We start from the raw sequence: 17,498 nt of genomic DNA on the forward strand, positions 1-17,498 counted from the left end.
TTTTTGAAAAGACTACACAGCATTGTACACTTGATTACAATGTATTAGTTCCAGGTTTGGGAAAAACTTTGGGTATTAAGAGTCTTTTATTTAGGAGACAAAAGCATAATAAGAACCCCAGTAGATGTCAGACGAGGACAGAGAAATTCAAATGAGAAATTAGGTACTTTTTAAGAGTGAGGGTAATTGGGAAACAATGCTGAGGGAGGTATTAGATAATCTCTCTCTTACTGTCCTCAAACTTTAACTGGATGCCTCTGTTAGCCAATACAAGTTATATTTTAATCAAGCACAATTTGATGGGCCCAATAAATGGGTGAAACGTAATGGCTTGTGATGTATGGGAAGTCAGACTAGTTGGTCTAATAGTCCTTTTTAGCTATACAGTATAAAGTAGGTCCATGCTTTTTAGTATCTGTAAGGTCTGAAGACTAAGGGGCAAATCGTGTTCTCTCTTCTATCCTTGAACTCTTTGAATCTGTGAAATGCATCTTACCCTTTCCAGCATTGTACTCAACCTGCCAAGACAACCAGATATTCCACAGCATTGATTTGTGACTCTCCATTTCTGCCCTTTATGATCAAGCAGAGATAATGGCATGGCTGGGTAGAGCTGAGAACCTTTTGGCCCTTGTTATTGGGCACTCGTAATGCCAGTATTGCTGTCTAGTTATGTGGTATATTTAAAAGATATGTTTCAAGGAAAAGAGAAATAAGGCAGCGGTTTTAATAATAGTTAGAAATCTTGCCTAAAATACAAAGATTCTATATGTTGTTTTCACGAAGTTATAGCCAGCCACGAAAGTCAGAATTCGCCTTAGATCATGGTTACTAGAGAAGCCAAGCCCCATTTCTAGGCTTAGTGACTTATTCTCATGACCTCTCTGAGAAGGGCCTATTTATCAGCCCACCACAGCTGGAAAAATGCTAAGTTGCCTTCTGTACATGCTCAGTGTAGTCCCCTTGATGCTCTTCTTAGTAACACAATTGCCAGCTAAGACAATCCTGGTCCATTTTTAAACATGCCTTTTAACCTAGAAAGACCCACATATGGGATACAGATTCATAGTGAGGGACACAAGAAAAAGAGTAGGACAAAGAGCTTAAGACATGAGACCAATTTGTATAGTATAAAAATCAGCCCAATGTGGCATCTCTACATTTGTGATGTTAAAATTACTAAAACAGCAATTATGTGGAAGACAGGTACATTTTAGCTAAATATGAGGGCTGTTTTTAGGGCCCTGTCACATTGTCACATAAGACACTTGGCACATATTTTATTTAGATTGTAGTAAGCATTTCTGCAAGCTAGAGCTTGTTCTGAGCAGTCACATGGTAATGCTTACTATGGTCTGGACAGGGCTGCAGCCGGCTGTGCAGGGAACAAACGGCTGGTTGCGAGTCCCAACCCCAGCACTGCATCAGCGCTGGGAGGACCGCTCATACTATTTCTGTAGAGCACTCCTAATATAGGTGAACATGTATGACTTAATACCATCTGAAGATACTCCTCCTTGGGAAAGTACTAACTTTGCTATAATACAGTGGCATTTAGCATGTGTTTTACTGCTTGAATATGCATACGTTGGCTTAAGTGCAGTTGACATGTTTTAAATATAATGTGTGACAAGGCCCGTGATGATAGGAGAGAGTTGTGAAGTATATGCCATTTTGGAAGTCTGGTAGTTGCAAGGCAAAAAACTAAAGTAGCATAGTTGCAGCTAAGGTAACTGTAGTTGTGCAACTGGGTAGTAAGTTTTTAAGCACTATTCACCCTGTATATACTAGTTGCAAAGTCATATTTAAAAACCAGTAGCTAAAACATGTTAGTTAACACACATTCACACAACTTATTTTCCAAGTCTAGATATCCTCGTGTAAAGAAAACGGTCTTCATTTATCAGAATACACTGAAAATTTTGGGTGGTGAATGAGAAGTTTAAACCAAACTTTTATTTAACTGATCAGAGTTTTTCTTTTTTTGAAAGTTTGAGAGCAAAGCCCTCAGCTGTTTTATAAATTTGAGGACAAAAAAAATCTAATATTTTTTCTTCAGATTGATAGTAAATACCTTAATATTTCTCACTGATGGTCTTTGTTGAGGAAACTGATACCTGTGCTTTGATTTGGAATAAGTGTAGCCTGATTTAACAGAGATCACCATATGAAAACTGTTAATTGAGTATTCATAGTATAAAGCTACATTACCTTGGACAAAATTCCATCAACAGGCTATAGAACAGTGGTTCCCAATCTTTTTATACTAGGGACCAGCAAACACCCTCAAAGAATTTTGGTGGATCAGGTATAGAAGCAATTTAATTGATATATTTAAATTTAATTTTTACACTGAGGGGGGAGGTCTTGTGAGGATCAGATCGGGTTGGGTCACCGCAACTGCAGACACCAGGGGACCCTGCAGGGGAGGGAGTTGCACAGGCAGTGGCCTTGGGAGACCCATCTGGGGCTGCCCAGGAAGAAGGGGCTCTGCTGCCTTCCCTAGGAGCAAGTAGGGGAGCCGTGTCCCCGCCCACCACCCTGGGCATTTCCGCTGCCTGCATCCCCTGGCTCCCAGCCACAGGCAAGGCTCGGGGGTCCTGCCCAGCCCAGTGTGGGCCCCAGGACCTGCTGTATGGGCAGCACCTTGCCAGGTATGGCCTTGACAGTGGGAGTGAGCTGGGGAGCATGGACCTGGCTGCCTCCCTCTTGGGGCTGCCCCACCACCCATCTTTAACCTGAGCAGACAGATGACCCAGCAGCCAAGCCTTTGCAGCCTGGTATTGGGCTGCGTCCCGATGGTTGGAAAACTGCCATAGAAGACTTCTCAGTTAAATTTTGCCTTGTGACCTCCATGCTCTATTTTGTTTGCTCTTATATTTTGTTTGCCTAAAGTGTAACTGATTATAACAAACATGGCTACACATGTATGTGTTGCATAAATTGCTGATTTTATCCCCTGGAGGCTAGTCCAATTCACCTCTAGAAGAGAGTCACACTTTCAGGCTGGGTCCAACTCTATTTTATTGCTTGCAAGCAGGCCGACAGAGGAGCTTGTTGCTCAAATCAGTGCCGACCCTAAACAAAGAGCGCACGTGGCTTTTATTGAGCTAGCATTTTTTTCAGTTGACGTGTTACATTTTGATTGGTCATTTCAAACCAAAACGTGAGCAACCTATAAGACTTACATAGTGGGCTATCCTGTACCATGTGGGTGGAAAATTACAGAATGCAGGGGTTAATACTAAAACAAGGAACAAAGAAACAGAGAAAAGTATCTATTTTCGCTACATATGGGAAATGTAATGTTATGCAAAAATAAATAGCACTGGAGTATCTTGAGATGCATGGCTTCACAAATTTCCATATTGCTTTTAGTATGATTGGGACATAAACTGTACTAAGTTGTATTTTCATTGATCTTTGGAACAAACTTGCAAACATTTTGATCAGGCTTTAATGTGTAAATTTTAATGAAATGTTTTAAATTGAATATTAACTGCCATCAGTCATGGAAGAATGGCTGTTTAGAGTGTAGGACTAACCTCACGAATTTCAGAATTTTTTGTACTGTGCCAAATCATTTTGAGTGTTTTGATTGATTTTAAATTGTGTGGATGTATACAGCACAGCTGTATAGCTCACAGAGGTGTGAGATGAATTATATTCAAGGTAGAGGGTGACTTTTAATCAATACAATGACAATATTATCTTGTTTAATTTGTCTGATGGCAGTATTAAACATCAAATCAAGCAGTTTATTATGTCAGGGAAGATAAAGTATGGCAGAAATAAAATTCAGTTGACACTATTTTTCTGTATTTCATTGCCATGACAGGCCATCATGATTGGAGATGATATTGTGAATGATGTAGGAGGTGCCCAGCAGTGCGGCATGAGAGCTCTACAAGTACGGACAGGAAAGTACAGGTCAGTGCACATTATACACTCTATAGTCCATATTGTGATCCTGGAAAGAGGGGACTATAAATGTAGATTATGATTTGTTGTATTAACCTTACTCCCAAAGTACACTATGCTCCAGTTTTCTTACTGCATGTTAATTTATAAAGAAAAGAGGAATTAAGGACTTGAACCCAATAGAGTTTTAGAACAGTATTATAAAATGAGCACAACAGACATGATTTTTAAGTGGGGGTTTCTATCACTGATGGGTGCACAATTTTGCAATCAATTTACCTGTCTTTTTTCAGTATAAGTGCTTACAGAGCTGCTGAATATTGCACAGATGGGTGATAGAATTTTCCATGCGTAAAAAAAAAAAAAAAGAAGAAGATTAGACAGAATTGTACTTACAGAAGTGAATGCCAGAGTCTGGAAATCAGGCCCATTGTCTAGGTACTGTGTGCTGAACTTCTGTTCTGTTACAGATATAGATCAGTTTCCAATCACTTATATGGTGAAAGTGTAATGTCTATACCTGGCAATTTTATTTAGTTATTTTAAAAAACATATTTTCTACTACACAGATCATGGATATAAGTTGTGTGTGTGAAAGCTAAGTCATTGCCAGTATATATACTTGCCTATATTTCCTTTATTAAACTCTGCCTTACGTGTTGTTTTAAGTGAAAATGTTTGATTGGCTGTACAAACCATTCTGCATTTGGTGTAAGTAATGGATTTTGGATGTTTCTCACATTCCATCTGTATTACTAGAAGAGAATGCCCTGTTTGCTCAGCTGAATTAAACCACAGCATACAGTGCAGCAGTAGCCCTTATTATTTTGGGCTGTAGTCTCACCCCAAGGCCAGTTAAAATTGAGGAAGGTAATCTCCCCTTGTTCCCCAGACCACAGCTTCATCTTAGTGAGTGCTATAAAAACTTAATGGTGCCTAATCTTCTAGCTCAGGAGTGGGCAATAATTTGGGCCTGGAAGCCACTTAGGGAATTTTGATGAGTTGTAATGGGCCACGTCAGCATCCCCTCTTCCCCCCTCCCACTGCAACTCACCAAAATTCCCTATGTGGGATGATGCTCCAGACAGGGAGCGGTGTTCAGGAGTGAGACAGGCAGGAGAGGTCAGGATCACGGGATGGGCTTGTGGGGCAGCCCCTGCCCTGTGTGGGGAGGAGTGTGTGGGAGTGGATGTATGGGGGGTTGGGGGGACATGTGCACATGCTGCCTGGGTGCTAGGCCCTGGGAGCCAGTTGGGGTTTAGGGGATGGAGGAGGAGGCAGGGGGTACAGGTAGCAGAACTCACCCAGGCAGTGGAGGGCACAGCTTCTGGTGGGGCTGCCCCCAGCCAGTGTGCACAGCTTCCAGCGGGGCTGTCCCTGCCTCCAGCAGCGGCTCCCCTCCCTTCCTGCAGCAGCTCCTCCTCTTGCTCTTGCTCTGCCACTCCAGGCGGGGAGGAAGCTTCAGCCAATCAGCTCCTGTCCCAGCACATGGGACTCGAACTCCAGGTCCAAGCTGCCTTCCCCCCACTCCACTGGCAAAGTGGGTGGAAAGCAGCCGGGAGCTGGAGCAGGACCCTGTGCGCTGGGGCAGAAACTGCCCAACTGAAGCTCCTGGCTGTCTTTCACCCACTTGGCCGCCCATGCTGGGTAGGCAGAGTGGGTGGAAAGCATCTGGGAACTACAGCCAGAGCCCTGCACACTGGGGCAGGAGCCGCCCAGCTGAACCTTCCTCCCAGCCTGGAGTGGCAAAGCAGGAGCAGAAGGAGGAGCTGCCATTGGAGGCGAGGATGCTGAGCAGCATTCGCACTGGGAACAGCCCTGTTGAAAGCTGTGCATGCTGGCTGGGACTGACCAGACTGGATCAGCAGGGGAAGATTACCTCATGCCTCCCCCTCCCCCCCTTGTGGGCCAGAAGCAATCAGCTGGTGGATTGAATCTGGCCCGCGCACCATACTTTGCCAACCCCTGTGCAAGCTGCTGTATTTCTTGTTCAAAACACAGAGAGCCTCCAACTCCAAGTGAGCTAGGTTAGCACTACAGGATTATCCCTCAGTTAGATAGCTTGGATTTTTATTTTTTTTTATTTTTGGCAAGAAACTCCGTTTGAAGCCTGTAGTTCATTTGCTTATTTCGAGTCAATTGTTGGCGGTATAGTCACATCATTACAGGGGCCCTTTCCAAATGTCCATCATTCTAGATGTTTGTTTGAACTACCAGTCACAGACGACTCTACTAGCTGCTGTAAAAATACAACTTCCGTGACTGGAGAAAATTTTCATGTTTAACTGTATGCTTGACTTGGAAATACTGATGCAGCAAGATGAATGAAAAATGGCAGAGATAATTTTGTAGAAGAGAGACAGTCAGGAAGGCAGACAAATACGTTATATTAGCATGCTACTTTTCAAGTCAGTATGTGTCTCTTCTCTGTTTAACTTGGATTAGTGAAGAACAGGCACAAAAGTTTGAAACCAAATTAGGACCTGCTGTCTTGACTCTTACAGGCAATTAATAGCAAATATGTGGGAAGGGGTCTTGTAAGGTAGCTGTATAGACAGGTATACAGCTGTATGGGCAGGTACTGGCATTAGTAAGTAAAATCTCATGATCAACTATCTATCAATTTGAATATATTTCTGTAAATGCTTTCTGCTACTGGATTTATTTATCTATAATTTTTACAATTCCATTACTTTTCTATGGGAGTTTTCCAAAGGGTCCTTTTATTTTAACAGTTGATTTTCCAGTAATATTGATAGAGATCACCATGCAGTCCTTCAAAGTCTTGCATACAGGCATCTGTGTGACATATTTTTAGGGATACCTGTTCTGAAAGAAGAGCTAAATTAGGACCTACCGCTGAGCATCTACAAAGTGCTGAGCAGCTCAAATGCACACAACACGCCACAGGAGGCACTAATCCAGGCTTTTGAAAAGCCTGCAGTGAGAGTGGGAATAGTGTATTTTCATATATCAGACAGGCATTTGCTTCTGTGAAGTATGAGCCACATAAATTGTAGCTATAATAGAATGCCCAATTGCTCTAGATAGAAAAAGGACCATTTCCCTCTGTTCCTATTTAAATTTCACATTAAAATGTATGTTTTCTATCATCCAGAATCATATACCATTATATGGCAATGAAATATGGTTACGTCCCTTTCAGAATCAAACACCTGGTGTCATTTCCATTGCTGTGCCTAGCAAGCATCAATAAAAATCATACAATGTCTTCATACAGAAGGAGAACGGAGCTTTGGTTTATGACGGACTCCCGTTTTAATATGCATGGAAAAAATACAGTAGGAATTGTGGAGCACTGAAAAGAACAAATCTAAAAGAATAAAAAATAATAGGTAAAACATAACAGAAGAGCAGATTATTTTGTTACTATCTGAAGGACAAACTCCTAGTGCTGTTTAAAAGTGAATAGTTTGGCACTAGTCAAAGTTTCCTTACCTGCACACACATAATGCATCTTGCCCAAGGAGCTGTGTGCTACACTCAAGTACCTTTAGATGGCACCATTAGTACACTTACTTCAGTATTTGATGCGACTAACAGCCTCTCCATGGAAGCTAGGGCTAGTTTGTAAAGTGAGTGTAAAGCATAAATGCTGCATGATTAAGTTACACTGTAGATGCTGGGTGTCATAATAATGGGGTTTCCAGAGATTTCAGATATGAAAATTCTGAAGCTCACCTAATACAAGATAACCCCTTTTGAGTATCTGATAACCCCCATAGGCAGGCAAGGTTCTTTGAATAGATGTGATTTCATTTATTAGACCAACTAGATAGTTGGAAACAAGATCTTTGTAAGCTTTTGGACACAAACACCCTTGTCAGGCATGGGAGACTGCTAGTGTTATGTGTACTCCAAGGTAGAAAAGAGACTAATTTACAACAAGCAGGTCTGTGAAAATGCAAATGAGTGGAAGTTTGGAAGACAATGGGTAGAGATAGGAGGGGAGGGGGAAAGGGAGGGAAATGTGTGAAGAAATGCGAATGGCCAGCTGGAAGCAGGTTACCTGTATTGGATGTCAGACAGGTTGTAATGTGCCATAAATCCAATGTATATATTTAAGTCCATGATTTTTTGTATTCAATAAATTTATAAAGTGAAGTTCGTAGGCTCATCTATGAAAGGTGTTTTGTAAACTTCCTTTGAGGATTAATTCTCCCTGTGTCTGATGAATGGTGTTTATACCAGAAAGGTTGCAAGGAACTTTTTTCCAGCTATGTAGTTGGTCTAATACACGATATCACATCTAGCCAAGGAACCTTGCCTCCCTATGTCCTTAGACCAGGGGTCGGCAACTCCTGGCATGCCTGCTGAGCATGGTATGCGAGGCCATTTTGCTTGGCACGCTATCGTCAGCCCCAGCTCTGGGTAGCTGCTGGAGCCCAGGCTGCTCCCAGCAGGGGTTGCAGCGTCCCATCTGCCTGCTGGAAGCAGCCTGGGCTCTGTGGCTGGCAGCAGCTACCCAGAGCCGGGGCCAGTTGCAGCCTGGAGCCCTGGCATCACCTCCATACCGGCGCATGCACCCACACATCAGAGCAAGTGGTGGGGGAGGAGTCTGAGGCAGCACAACCCCGGTATCTCCCCCGCTTCTGGCACAGAGGCGATGACTGGGTTCCAGAGCCCGACACAGCTATTTGTAGCCAGCCTGTGCTCTAGGCAGTTGCAGCAAACAATGAGCAGGCTGCAAACAGCTGTGCCGGGCTCCATAGCTCTGGCATCAGCTCCATGCTGGCGGCAACTGCACGCACCTTGGGGCAGACAGCAGGGCAGTGCACCCGGCCCTGAGGTGCCTGTGCAGTTGCTGCCAGCATGGAGCTGATGCTGGAACTGTGAAGCCCAGCACAGCTGTTTGCAGCCTGCCCACTGCTTGCTGCAGCTGCTCAGAGCCCAAGCTGGCTACAAACAGCTGCGCCAGGCTCCGGAGACCAGTCACCGCCTCTGTGCGAGAAGCGGGGGAGATACCAGGGTTGCGCTGCCTCAGGCTGCTCCCCCACCACCCGCTCTGATGTGTGGGTGTACAAGCCAGTACAGAGGTGATGCCAGGGCTCCGGAGCCCGGCACAGCTGTTTGCAGCCTCCTGGCTGCAGCTGGTCCAGGCTCTGGGTAGCTGCTGCCAATCACAGAGCCTGGGCTGGGGGGCAAGGGGCAGCAGGGCTGGGGGGCAGGGGCTTTGGGTAGGGGCAGGGGGCACAAGTAGGGCATCCTGCTATGTACCCCCTGCCCTCATTTTGTTTTTGTGGCATGCCGGCACTCCGGCACCTTCCAAGGTAGGCATTGTGGGGGTTTTTGCCACTCCGACCAAAAAACATTGCCTACCCCTGCCTTAGACCAACACAGCTACAGCCAACAACCCTAATAACCCCCGTTACATCTGTGATCTGTGTACCAGAGGGCTAGTAGTGGCCAACAACAAAATATAGGAAGAGTTAGGCTGTAAGAATTGTGTTCCTTGGTATACCAAGAAATGAGAGGCATTTTGGACATGAATGAAACCAGGGAGGTTTCCCAACACAATAGCAGATAATGGGAATTAAACTGTTCATACAAGTTGTCTCACGTATGCAAGTTTAGGTATGCTGAAGTGGTTCTCTCATACCCCCTATTTCCTGTTGTACCTCTGATGTATGTTTACCTTGGAGTTCCAGCTAATTTCTTTTGGTATGAATCCATTTATTTCAAAAGAGTCAGTCTGATTTACCTCCTGCTGGACTCTGAAATCTGCAGTCAGTAACATGTTTAACCGTGGAAGCCAGGAGTTGCAAACTGTAACCAAGATTGGAAGAGGAATCAAGGTTACTGCTGTCCACCTTTTCAAACTTACAAACTACGATTATAGTTTTCTATAAGCTTTAGAGGATAGTAACGACTACAGGACTTTTAGCTGCTTTATGAGGCTAAGAAGCCATTTCCCCACTACCCTGAAAAACTCGGTATTTGAACACCCTGTTTGTTAAATCACATACCTGAAAGTTTCATTATTTAATAAAAATAGTTATTTCACCTCAGGGCAAAATGCCATAATGGGGACAAGAACCTGAGTTTTGAACTAATATATCACACTAGTTGCACACTGTGCTCTGTTATTCAGTCACCATGTTAATGGGGGCCAGGTCACAATTTAGAAAGAGGGTTGGATCTGGGGAATGGAGGTAGGGATTCAGCCTTTTAAAGCAGTAGATGCCTCAAGGTCTATAGAGCTCCTAGGATAATTGTCAAGGCTGAAGGTCACTTATGTGAAGGCCCATTGCTTCCAAAATGTTGTGTAGACTGCACAAGCATAAGCACCTATCTTTCTTATCCCCACCCAATGAAATACCCAGATTCAAACCCTCCGGTGTACTGCGGGGTGGTACTCAGATAGATCCATAGTTTCCTCTGGTTCTCTTTCTTCCATCTCAAATGCACCTGACCTGTCTCCCTGCATAGTAATAGAATGGGATATCAAGCTCCCAATGCTGGGGCTCCTATCCAGTAAGCAAAGACGAGACTGAATAGGTCAATCTGTAAAGTGCAATGAGTTCTACCTACAGTAGGTAGTCATGATTTCTGTTTACTGAGATTGGAGGGGGTTATCTGAGAGGAATTATTTTGGATTGAAGTTAGCTTGGTATTGTAAGCTGTGGAAGGAGGAGTTTGGTTGGCTAAGTACATCAGTTTTGTACCTGGTCCAAGAGATGCTCTGATAGACCCACTTTTATCAGCTGTAAAATTGAAATATAAAGCAATGGTTACAATTTTTTTATCCAACTTGGCCAGTCACCCCTTTTCAAATGCAGTCATCTGTCTTGTAGAGAAAAACAGTTTGGTCTGTGATTGGGAGCATTTCAGACAAAGAAGAGATGAGACAGGCCTGATTGGAGTTTGCCACCTTACATCATCTCATTGTTTTCTGAGATTCCCGCTGAATTTTTAGACATATCTGCCCATCTGAAAATGGGCAAAAGTTTTGAGAACCAGATGAATTCTGACTAGACAGCTGAAAATATTTTATATTTTGAAGCCTCATATTCATGAAGTTTCTGGCTAATTATATATGTGGGCAGCAAGAAGTATGGGCTGGATATAGTGAAGCTTTGGCCTGTCACCCATATCGCTGGAGGCTGGGGCATCTCCACAGCATTGCATGTTAGGAGTTGGGGAGCAAAATGACACTGGATTTTCACAGTGTAGACGCTTGGTGGTGTATTACTGACTCTGACCCTTCATAACAGGCTTTATGAGCACCTGGGTGGAATTTTTATAGCTAGTGCTTTATGGGGAATGTGTTTGCAAATTAATAAGGAATAGATGCTCATTTTCCTCGGGGGGGGGGGGGGGGCGCAGGGGCGCATCTACACATGCGCTCAACTGTGCAGTAACTGCTGGCACTGTGTAGTCCCAGCACCACATGGGTCTATTCTGACCCTACTGCGCAGTAGCTGTGGCATCATGGTTCATCCCCAGCAACGCTACACGCTGTAGCAATGAGCTACATTGCTGTAGCTTGTCACTACAGTGACATAGCGTCTCATGTTGACATGCCCATGGTATGTGCTAGTTCCACTTACAGCTGATTGGCTGAGACATCAGACTGATTATTTTCAAAATAACAATTGATTCTGCAGTTCTTTGTTTATTATCCTGATTCCTTTCTTGTCATTTGTGAATTAGAATAGACCTAAAAGCTTACACAGAGGCATTTCAGACCGTCTCCCCATAAAATCAGAAGCACCTTGCAAATGTAGCAACCTGTCAAATGTACAGGTAATTCTTGGCAGAGCCAGGGAATTTCTTGCTTACTTTTTGTGTATATTTATTGCTTTATAAATAGTGGACTATGGCTGAAGTAAACCTACCTGCAAAGATCGTGCAGAATGTGCCATCTTTCAGCTTTTATTATGTACTGGAACATCATAAAAGTTTAACAGTTTTGCAGAAAGTTGGATGAGAATTTCAGTATCGTAATTTTGCACTGTGATGGAATGAAATCTTCAGGCAGGCTACAGTAAATGGCATCGGTGAGGGAACTGGCCAAGACAGTACACAAAGACCAGGTTATTGTATCATTCTTAAAGTTTCCTTTGGCATTCGTTTGTCTACACACCAACAGGAAAGACTGATATGTTGTTTCCTAAATGCAACATAGAACTATTCTTTTATACCCTAGAAATCAAATAAACAGGGTGTATGGGATGGACCTTGCATGGCAACTGACTTAAACTTTCCCCAAGAGTAGCAAAACATCTTTACTGTAAGAGTAACTGGCAGTTACACTGTCCATGGAGGCCTGATATCAACAGCCATTTTGGGGAGTCCATGATCTGGCAGTACAGCTTCATGCCAGGCAGCACCTGCCCACTCAGTTCCTTCATGATCATCGCTCCTGAGTAAATTCAGCTTTGTAGTATTAAATAAAACACATCTTCCAGTGAGTGGATTATACTAGCTTCCTGTCTTTCAAAACACTCCTCTCTTTGAATGTACAAACATTTTCAATTTTGGAGGCTATTTACTGCTCCCTACAGGTGCAGGTCATTAAAACAATGGACAGATAAAGTTTTATGGGTCTGGACAATAGAAAATGCATGTGATTACCTGGGAACTCTGTGTGTTGTTGCAACAACTTGGAGCCCGGTCTTTCTTGCCATTATGAATACGGCATTTCACTGAGACTCAGGAGACCTGGGTTCTGTCACTGGCCTACTAGGTGTTTTTAGGCATATTACTTTGCCTTTCTGTGCCTCAGTTTCCCTACCTACAAAATGGAGATATTAATATTGACCTTCTAAATAAAGTAGTTTTGAGAACTAGTGATGATGAGCACCATATACGTTTAATAACAACAGTAATAATAAACACAAAAGAGTCATCCAGACTTCTGGGTTATTAATGAGCCATGGCAGTAGGTGGCTTAGAGGGGTCCAGAGCAGGCATCCTGCTCTAATCTTAAGTTGTCTCAAGATAGGAAGCCTGTAAGGTGTGCTGGGATGTATGCTTAGAGCCTTCAGAAGCCAACTACAACACCTAATTGCTGAACTTGAGCATGGAGGAACATGAGCTAGTAGGCAGAGCTCCATCCTCAACTGTACTCCCAAACTCAGCAAAAAGACTGTATAGACATGTACTCAATCCGCATATAAGGATTTGCTTTGCTGAAGTCTGTGAGAAGACCCCCCATTGGGAAGACATTTGCTAAAATACGGTAACTGAATTGTGTTAAAATGCCTATACAGACAAGGTCACTGTAGTTGTAACATGTTAACTGTTTGAAGCAAGTCCTAAGGGAGAGAATAGACTGCATCTCGATGTGCATTAAAAATGCTCCTAGTAGTAGCTTTGAAAAGACCTGATGAAGAATTGGAAGCCTGCAATTCTAGGTGCTGTACATGTCAATTAGTAAAAAAGGCAGCTTGGCCCTGAAGAGATTACAGTTTACAGATGTGATGGAAGACACAGAAGCTGAAGACAGGTCAGCAGGGAATGGAAAGGTAGGGGTGAAACGATTGTCTTTGGCCTTGTCATATCTACCAGTCCCTTGACAAACAACAGCTCTATGGAGCAACAGCTAGTTCTTTGATTGGCAATGCCTTGATTGTTCCTTGACTGTTATTTGGTTAGTGCTGTTCCTCTGTTGTATAATGTCATGTACACTTCCCATTTAGTAAGCTGTCAGATTTCAAGGATGTATTAAATGGACCGATTTGAATCTTGCAAATGAAAATGAAGCAGAAGACCTGCCCAGTCTTGGATACAAAATTCTTCCCTCCCAAACAGTCAGGAAACATTTAAGAATGAAGACAGTGGTTTTAAAGGTTTCCATTCCACTTGCGTAGCAGCCTCATAGTGGGTTCAGAGAAGCAAAGATGGCTCAGTGGCCACTCTGAAAGAAACAATCACTTGAAAGACAGGGGAATGCTGGGTCTAAGACAAGCTTGGATGCATGGAATTAGATTGCTTGAAAACCAGCTGTTTTGAAAAGCACCATAGCCACAAAGACCATTTTGTTTCTCTTCTATTTTGTTGCTGTTCTCTATCCCACCCAAATGTGTCTGTGTAGTATAAGCTCTTTTGGGCAACAGCTAGTTATTTGATTGGCACTGTTCCTTTATTGTACAGTGCTGTGTACATTTGTGCAACTGCATGAATAATAATAGAGCCCTTTGGCAACTTCAGATTGCCGACCATGTTGTCATACTAGTTTATATTTCTCACCTCCCCACAAATCCATAATTCATGACATTACGGGAATTCTAATGGGAGCTGAAATGTAAATGTGCAAAAACAGGCATTCTGTGCAGTGCTCTCCAAAGTTTCTCATGGAGTGTGTTCATCCCACAGCACAATACCCCTGTAGAAAGAGACCAACTGCAGCTCCAAAGGATCAGCTAGTCCAAGTGACTCACTGAGCAGCCTGTCAGCCTCCTTGTGAATGGGCCAACCTGTAATCGCTGCCAGAACACCAGTCTTTCCCCCTTGTGTGAGTTTTCATTGCTCAGTCTTATGAGACACTATAGGAAACAGGCCCCTGCTTATTTTATTTTTGAGTAGCTTTTTCTTAGTGGTAGTGTAACGTTGCAATAGGAAAAATACCACAGTAAAATAGTCATGAGAGTTAATCAAACATTACAGTATTTCTTAACGCTTGTCATTTGCAGTGTGCCAGAAATATTAGTGAGTTCAACATTTGACAGGAGTGATGAATGTCATTACCAATAGCTAAATATTTTGTTTCTGTAAAAATGCTAATGAGTCATCTTGAAACACGCTGCAGAAATGGTAGGGCTGAGACAGTTGCACAGTTGTGGTTTCACTAGAGATTTCCTTTTTCAAAACTCAGGTTCCTCTTCTCTGTGTTTTTCTCCCCCTTAGTTAAATGTCATTCTGGGTCACTGTTCTGATAGAGCTTTCAGTGAGCAGCATAGGAAGGGAGGGACATGAATTAGACTTGGATTATCAGATAGAGCTGAAGCAAAGTATCTATTTCCAAACGAAGAAAACTTCATCGTTGGTGGAACACCTCTAAAGTGAGCAACTGAATGCCTGAAACTGTAACCTTTCTCCTGGCTTAAGCTCTTACCATTATAATTTACCTACATTGAGATGGTGCCTAGGAGCACCAGTCATGGTCAGAGTCAAAAGATGGTCTCTTGCCCCAAGAAGTTTACAGTCTGAATAAAGCTCTTGCAACCTACCCAAAGTAATAGTGGTGGCTGTTTCAGTTGCCTGCTGACAATACACTTTTCTTCCGACTGTGAGCAGATGGTAAAATGGTTGTAGTCAATTCAGAGAAGCTTCTGTCTTGTGACTGGATTTATACTTAATTTGTATCCTAAGCATTTATTATGTGTGGGATTCAAACAAGGATCCTAAGTTTTCATAAAGAGCTTCTTTTTCAGGTGGCCCTAAAATGTATTTCTATACCTGAAGGATGGCTATAAGGAGGATGGCGATACACTACACTGGGCTGCAAGGGACTGGACAACCATCTGAAAGTGCAGCAAGGGAACTTTAGGTTAGGAAGAACTCAGTCATTGGAACAGACTACCGAAAGAGGTAGTGGGTTCTCCGTTCTTGGACATGTTTAAGTACAGGTTTAGACAGAGCTAGGTGGGCAGGGAGCAGGTGGTAGGACTGGATGACCTGAGGTCACCTCCAGCCCTACTTTTCTATGATCCTATGATCTGGTCAGCCAGTAAGGTCTATGCCAGTGGTTCTCAAACTGTGGTCTGTGAGCCCATAGGAAGTGTTCTGTATTGGCCCACACTCTGACAAGACATTTGGGTATTTGATGTAGTTTTCCACCATGTACAATTTCTGCAAATGTTGGGCTTAAGATGAAGTACCAAAATAAGCTGGATTTGGTGCCAGTTTCATAACTAAAACTTTTCACCAGTTCAAACCAATACTGACATGTTGTTTTCAGTGAAGCAGAAATACCCCTCTCAATAGAAGCTAAGTTAGGAATTTGACAACCAATGACTTTATTTTCGTTTACATCTCCTTTATAGTGTTTTCTGTTAAAACTTTGATGATTAGAGTGCTTGAATTCTGGATAATGGTCTCTTGTCCCCAAAATTTTGAGGATCCATGAGCTAGGCTAAAATGGAAACCACTGGCCTTTTTTACATACGGGTGTAGTACGGCAGTCTAGATAGGAAGCCCAGTATTCCAGCGAGTCTTTCCATGTAATTCCAGCAAATTACAAATTTTGGGTGCCCAGATTAGCACTTGGCTTGTTCAGATGTTGGCCTGATTAGTCACAGAGTTTCTAGTTCTGTAACATAAAGCATTACTTAACTGATGGGCGTGAGAAAAAGATACTCTGGAAATGATTACTGATTGACCTTTCATGAGGAGGGTTGAGGGAAAGGTAATAAGGGAAGAGGAATATTCACATTAAAAAAGCCTCTACAGGGTCTGACTTCGAAACACGTGCTTTCAAAGAAGTTAAACGCTTAACCACACAAATTACCAAACTGAAAAATTAATAACCTACAGGTTCCAGTTTGTAGGTCTGCTGTACTTACCTCGAGGTTATGACAACTTCATGCATGAATGCTTGTTTTGTTTGCCAGGGCAAGAATAACAGAATAATGTGAGAAATGGGGTTTGTTTGAGGACCAGCACTCTCCCACCCACACATCTCCGTCAGTTCGGTGTAACATACTTGGTCGGAATTTGTGATAACACTCTGCAGCTGACACTCGTATCTGTGACTCGCGTTCACATGGTGCTCTGTAACAATTACAATTATTAGTTGTTGTGGTTTCCAGTGCTTGTCAGCAACTGTTTGGTTTTACCTCAACCCTTGTCATTTGTAATTTGCCAAAACCTTAGCTAATTGAGACTTCAGGGCCAGTGCTTTTGAATGAATTCTGCATGCTGCACAGAGATGGCCATCATTTTTAAAGATAAGTCATTTGCTTCCTTGAAAAGGACCATTAGGTTGACCAGAAACAAAACAGAGATTCCAACAGGCTAGACATTGTAACACATTACACGCATAGTTAGACATTATAACTGCTTACACATTGTCTCATTTTTAGAAATTACTTTTTTTTTTTCTTCTTACACTGCCCCTGTGTTTCTTTAAAGGGAGATGTGGTCTAGACAGTTTGGCCTTGAGGTAGATCTCATGTGCATTTGAATAGTGGCCCCAGTTTGTAGTTGTACGGCTACACTGAAATTATTTGTAGTGAAAGTTGTGTTCAGCCATGGAACTGTCCCCTGAATATACACATAATTGGTTATGTGGCTAACTTATATTTCCCAAAGTTATTTGAAGATGAAGTCTCAGGGGACTTGAGTTGTACCTTTCTCAGCTAAACAGACTTGGAGGAAATTAATTAGACCAAGGTTCTTCTCCTTATTCTAGTGGAGCAGCAACTTTTTCCAACTACTCAGTCTAATAAAAGATACCACATCTACTCAAAGAACCTTGCCTGCCTTATTCTAGTGGATACTTTCATGGCACAGCTACTTTTATGTCAAGGTGTTAGTGCGGCATTTAAACCTAAATGAAGACTCATCAGTTCTCGTCTGTTTAGCATCACACACACACACACACACACACA

At 42.8% G+C, this 17,498-nt stretch overlaps 1 protein-coding gene across 1 annotated transcript in view; it reads left to right on the top strand.

Moving 5' to 3' along the window:
• LHPP (phospholysine phosphohistidine inorganic pyrophosphate phosphatase) overlaps window positions 1-17,498 on the top strand; it is a gene marked incomplete at its 5' end in the record, with an annotated part of 179,937 nt that overhangs the window by 54,990 nt on the left and 107,449 nt on the right. Inside the window, one exon of the mRNA XM_019502175.1 lies at window positions 3,839-3,930. Within this exon, the coding sequence (XP_019357720.1) occupies window positions 3,839-3,930 (92 nt within the window). The remainder of the gene's footprint in view (window positions 1-3,838; window positions 3,931-17,498) is intronic.

The sequence above is a fragment of the Gavialis gangeticus genome, unplaced genomic scaffold (assembly GCF_001723915.1).
Source record: "Gavialis gangeticus isolate Ggan-Ray unplaced genomic scaffold, GavGan_comp1, whole genome shotgun sequence".
In the NCBI taxonomy this organism is placed as follows: domain Eukaryota; kingdom Metazoa; phylum Chordata; order Crocodylia; family Gavialidae; genus Gavialis; species Gavialis gangeticus.